The sequence below is a fragment of the Cricetulus griseus genome (assembly GCF_003668045.3).
Source record: "Cricetulus griseus strain 17A/GY chromosome 1 unlocalized genomic scaffold, alternate assembly CriGri-PICRH-1.0 chr1_1, whole genome shotgun sequence".
NCBI lineage: Eukaryota > Metazoa > Chordata > Mammalia > Rodentia > Cricetidae > Cricetulus > Cricetulus griseus.
In genome coordinates, this window is record NW_023276807.1 from 74,927,680 (window position 1) to 74,933,785 (window position 6,106).

Here is a 6,106-nt window from a genome sequence, read left to right on the forward strand (position 1 = left end):
TGATTGACAATTTATAATTACCTGTGAATTAATGCTGCGCACACCCACGGTGGCCAGAATTCGCCACCGGATCCCTGGACCCGCATGTTGCTGCCCAACATGCACTGCAGTGATGACGTCAACGCTCTCTCCTTGGTGATGGGGACAGAAGCTGGAGAGATGACGTGTCACTCGTGTTCCAGGAGCTGCCTTGCCGCCTTACTGGGTGTCTTCCTGGGCCTGGAGCCGGTCCTAGGCCTGGACGCGCCACGGTCTCGGCCCAACTTTCTCCTGCTCCTGGCAGACGACCTGGGCATCGGGGACGTCGGCTGCTATGGCAACAGCACCATCAGGTGAGGAGGGGAAGGCCTGGGGTCCCCATAATGCTCCTTACCAGGATACCCATAATGCATCAGGATATGCAGGCACCCCAGGGAGCATCACCTAGAGGTCAGCTCAGGATTTCCCATGATGCCCAGTGAGACTGACGTCAGGGTTGCATGTGCATGCGTGGGCTCCCACTCCATGCTGCGCTCCCCTCCCCCACAGGACCCCAAACATCGACCGACTGGCAGAAGGTGGCGTGAGGCTCACACAGCACCTGGCAGCCGAGGCCGTGTGCACGCCCAGCAGGGCCGCCTTCCTCACCGGGAGGTACCCCATCCGCACAGGTGAGCAGCCCTGCGTGCCCTGACCGCCCACATCACTGCCCCACTCCACCCGACCTGCTGGTGACGTCACTTCCTCCCTTGGCCCTACCCCTTTGTACCCTCGATGGCTCATGACCTGACTTCCTCCACTAGGCATGAGGGGTAATACTCGGCCCCATCCCTAAGTCCCTCCCACTGACCTACGACTCCAGTCACGGATGAGCCCACCAATGATGTCACTCCCCCACTAGGACCCACCTATGACATCACTCCCCTACTAGGCCCACCTATGACATCACTCCCTCCCACTAGGCCCCACCGATGACGTCACTTTTCCCCCGGGTCTGACTCCTAAATACTTCTACTGACCTCTATGACTTCATCTATGGATGATCCTATTGGTGAGGTCACTTCCTCCCACTAGACCCCACTGTTGGCACCTTTCTGTTATTCCCCCACTGATGACGTCACTTTTTCCGATTATGCCCATCTGATGACATTGCTTCTTCCTTTTAGGCTGCACTCCTAAGTTCCTCTATGAGAGGCAGGGCCAGGGGCATCTGGGAGCTGTGGGAGGCAGGGCCAAATCCTGTGTCCACGTCCTACTGTGTGTTCAGATGCTACTATGTGCTCCATGTCTTCCTGACTCATCCTCCTTCCCGTGTAGGCATGACTTCCGGTAATGGCCACCGCGTCCTCCAGTGGGCAGCAGGTGCGGGCGGCCTTCCCCCCGAGGAGATCACGTTTGCAAAAATCCTGAAGGAGCAAGGCTATGTCACAGGCCTTGTCGGTGAGTTCTCTGGGGTGGGAGGTAGGGGTGACGTCACCTGACTGGGAGTGGGAGGGTGCGGTCATGTGATGTGCAGCGGGTGGTGACGTCACATGAGTTGGAGGGCCGTGGTGATGTCACCTGGCCACCAGCACCTGCCCTGGCCGTCACGCTTTGCGTTTCCTCTCCTTCCCCGCCCAGGGAAGTGGCACCTGGGTCTCAACTGTCACAACACCTCTGACCACTGCCACCACCCACTGAGTCACGGGTTCCAGCACTTCCTGGGGCTGCCACTGGGCATGATGGGGGACTGCGCGGGGGCAGAGCCCTCTGAGAAGCGCATGACACTGCAGTACCGCCTGCACCGGTGCAGCCAGGCGTCGGCGCTTGCGGCGCTCACCCTGGTTGCAGGGAAGCTCATCCGGCTCTTCCATGCGCCGCGGTGGGCGCTGGTCTTCACCCTGGCCGTCGTGGCCGCCGTGTTCGCCGCTGCAGCACGTCACGTGGGTGACTTCATCGTCTATGCCGACTGCTTCCTCATGAGGAACCACACCGTGACCCAGCAGCCCCTGCGCCTCGAGCGGGTCACGGGCCTCATGCTCAGGGAGGCGGAGAGCTTCCTGCAGAGGTGAGTGGTGCGGGGCATGGTGGAAGAGCCCTGACCCTGCCCCTCCCTCCCTCCCTCCCTCCTCTCTCGTTCCCATGGTGCCCTGTGAGGAGTCCAATGTCAAAGTCATATGCCAGGAGAGTGGGTGCCCAGAAGTGACAAGATAGACGTGTCACTCACGTGGACACGATAGACGTGTCACTCACGTGGACACTATAGACGTGTCATTACATGGACACGATAGACATGTCACTCACGTGAACACGATAGACGTGTCACTCACGTGGACACGATAGACTTGACACTACATGGACACGATAGACGTGTCACTACATGGACACGATAGACGTGTTACTCACGTGGACACGATAGACGTGTTACTCACATGGACACGATAGACGTGTCACTCACGTGAACACGATAGACGTGTCACTCACGTGGACACTATAGACGTGTCACTCATGTGGACACTATAGACGTGTCATTACATGGACACGATAGACATGTCACTCACGTGAACACGATAGACGTGTCACTCACGTGGACACGATAGACTTGTCACTACATGGACACGATAGATGTGTCACTACATGGACACGATAGACGTGTTACTCACGTGGACACGATAGACGTGTTACTCACGTGGACACGATAGACGTGTCACTTATGTGAACACGATAGACGTGTCACTCACGTGGACACTATAGACGTGTCACTCATGTGGACACTATAGACGTGTCATTACATGGACACGATAGACATGTCACTCACGTGAACACGATAGACGTGTCACTCACGTGGACACGATAGACTTGTCACTACATGGACACGATAGATGTGTCACTATATGGACACGATAGACGTGTTACTCACGTGGACACGATAGACGTGTCACTCACATGGACACGATAGACATGTCATTACATGGACATTATAGACGTGTCACTCATGTGGACACTATAGACGTGTCATTACATGGACACGATAGACATGTCACTCACGTGAACACAATAGACGCGTCACTCACGTGAACACGATAGACGTGTCACTCACGTGGACACGATAGACATGTCATTACATGGACACTATAGACGTGTCACTACATGGACACTATAGACATGTCATTCACATGGAACAGGCTTAGCTGCGCTGCATACTTGAGTCTGAAATAGACTTATGGGAACCAGATTGGGGGGGGGAGTCAATAACCTGCTTGGTGGAGTCTCCAACCTTCAGCAGCTGAAAAGTAGGCGGAGGCAGGGGCATGGTGGGTTTGAGGATATCCTGGACATAGAGCCATAGACACATAGCGGTATTGATTGGTTGGTAGATTGGCGGATGGAGACTCAGAGCAGAGATCAGCACGTGGATGATTGACGGGTGAGCCATGAGTGGGCAACAGGATGGATGTTGAGGGATTGACTAACAGTTGATATGGAACTGCAGTCACTAATAGATGATAGATCAATGCATACCTGAGATCTACAGGCATGTAAGGATGACTGATGGACGAAGACAGGTGCAGATTAATCGACAGTTACGTGATTGACAGGTGATAGGTACTGATTGATACGGGCATATGATTGACAAATAGATACAGGTGATGGCTGATTGAAAGAAGATCGACAGGTGTAAGTACAGATTCACAGAAACATGACTGACAGGTGACTGGTAGATGACAGACGTCTGATGGACGGACAGAAAGTCGGGACAGAAACCACTGCTGACGTCATCGGGCTCCATGTGGAAGTGACTGAGGCCGAGAGGCAGTGATGTCACTGAGAACAGGAGGGACTGGCAAGGAGCTTCGTGTTTCCCCGTGGGCTGTGACATCTGGGCTCTGCCCATGGTCGCTGATGTCACTGTACCCCCCCAGGAACAAGCATGGCCCCTTCATGCTGCTTGTATCCTTTCTGCACGTGCACACCCCCCTCGTGACTACCAAGGACTTCCAAGGGCGGAGCCAGCACGGGCCGTATGGGGACAATGTGGAGGAGATGGACTGGATGGTGGGTGAGTGGCGGGCACGGCCGCAGGGGACAGTGGGATGGCCCATGGAACCCCCACGTGCCGCTCTCCATGGGCCCACGTGTCCCTGGTCACAAGCGTCCGTCCTCGCAGGGCGGATCCTGGACACCCTGGACCAGGAAGGACTGACGAACAACACGCTCGTGTACTTTGCATCTGACCACGGAGGCTCCCTGGAGTCTCGTGCGGGTCACGTGCAGCTTGGGGGCTGGAACGGGGTGTACAGAGGTGAGCTCGGCACCCCACCCAGGCGCTTAATGCCAGCATTCTCTGCAAGCATCCCTTGGCTAGCGGCCCCATCCCTCCCTCCCAAGGCCCCTCCCTCTATCTCCTCCATTCTCTGCCTGCTTCCTTTTCCCTCCGTCCTTCTGGCTTGACGTCCACTTCCCAGCCTCACTCCCGGCCCATCCCTCACAGGTGGCAAAGGCATGGGTGGCTGGGAGGGCGGCATCCGCGTCCCTGCCATCTTTCGCTGGCCTGGCGTGCTGCCTGAGGGGCAGGTGGTGGATGAGCCCACGAGCATGATGGACGTGTTCCCCACTGTTGTCCTCCTGGGGGGCGGGGCCGAGCCGACCGACAGGTGAGTGATGACCTCACACAGGAAGTGGGCCTGGGTGACAGCTGCTGTCAGGTGAACACAAGGCCAAGCCTTAGGACCGGTGAGCGATGACATCAAACTGACAGCCGCTGTGATGTGGGTGTAGGGTGGGTGAGCAATGACGTCTAACCGGAAATAACCCTTGAGGGGCAGGTGGGGCCGTCACAGGGTGCACTGGCGGGAGACAAGGCTGCAGAGGACTGGAGTGACAGGTGTGAGAGGCTGTAAGGCCTCCATGTTGGCATTGTGGAGCACCTGTTTGATTGACAGCTGATGTGTCACCAACCCCTAGGGTGATTGACGGGAGGAACCTGCTGCCCTTGCTGCGAGGGGAGACCTCGTACTCGGACCACGAGTTCCTGTTGCACTACTGCGAGGTGTTCCTGCACGCTGCACGCTGGGTGCAACGTGACCGTGAGTGCACTCGTAACCCCTCTTCCTAGGCAGGGCGTGGCCCGGGTTAGGCTCCTCCCCATCTGTGTCAATGAAATCATTTTTAGGGGCTGCATGCTATTTACCCTTCCCCTGAATAGACATGCTGCTGCATGTCTCTTCATCACTGTGACTGCCCTGCAGGAGGAAAAGTCTGGAAGGTTCACTTCATGACCCCCAAATTCCACCCAGAAGGGGCAGGAGCCTGCTACGGCCGTGCCGTGTGCCCGTGCTTCGGGGACGTGACGGAACACGACCCGCCTCTGCTCTTTGACCTCTCTACGGACCCGGGTGAGGCCCACCCACTGAAGCCCGACTTGGAGCCCGAGTTCCACGCGGTGGTGGAGAAACTGAGGCAGGAAGCGGTGAAGCAGTGGAGTTCACTGAGCCAGATCTACCAGCAACTGGGCACCATCTACAACATATGGCGTCCGTGGCTGCAGCCAAGTTGTGGGGAGTTCCCGCGCTATGGGTGTGATCTCGAGTGAGTGCGGGGCTTCACATGTCCATCACCTTCAGGATCGGCCATCACGGCCATCACAAAGCGATGTGGATGCTGTTGTGTGGTGTTGCACTTGTGTGGGTGTGACTGTGAAGAGTGAAGGGTGGGGCCTCACCTGTCCACCATAGTCGGAACCGGACATTAAGTACATAACCATGCATTGCTGTTGGGAGTTCCTGTAGATTTCTGCCGGCGGTTTGGTCTGCCTTTTGTGATTGCTACCTTGTCTCTGGTGCCTTCTGTTTGAAGTCTTACTGAGGGTTTTCTAGGGAAGCATAGCCTGTGCAAAACTTGGTTGGGAAAAACCAGGCAAACTGTGGTATTCTTTGACGGAGAATTTGCATTTGTCATTGTCCCTTTGAGAAGCTTAGATGAGCTATTTGGGGATGGGAAATCAACTTGCTAAAGGTGTGTAATCTGGATAACAATAAAAAAGCCCTTCGATAAGGGAGAGGTCTCAGTCTTGAGATGCTGATTCCCCCAGCAGCTATAAGGGCTAAAATCATGCGTAAGGTGTCCCTGTGTCTTCTTTCCATGGACC

At 56.0% G+C, this 6,106-nt stretch overlaps 1 protein-coding gene across 1 annotated transcript; it reads left to right on the top strand.

Annotated features, from left to right (window-relative positions):
- The first annotated feature begins 84 nt into the window (after nucleotides 1–84).
- Arsl (arylsulfatase L) lies at nucleotides 85–5,551 on the top strand. The gene is made up of 9 exons (XM_035453018.1): nucleotides 85–332; nucleotides 529–650; nucleotides 1,297–1,419; nucleotides 1,600–2,026; nucleotides 3,882–4,018; nucleotides 4,127–4,261; nucleotides 4,451–4,613; nucleotides 4,924–5,045; nucleotides 5,208–5,551. Exons 1-9 carry the CDS (start codon nucleotides 85–87, stop codon nucleotides 5,549–5,551), a joined length of 1,821 nt encoding a protein of 606 aa, XP_035308909.1.
- The last annotated feature ends 555 nt before the right edge of the window (nucleotides 5,552–6,106 follow it).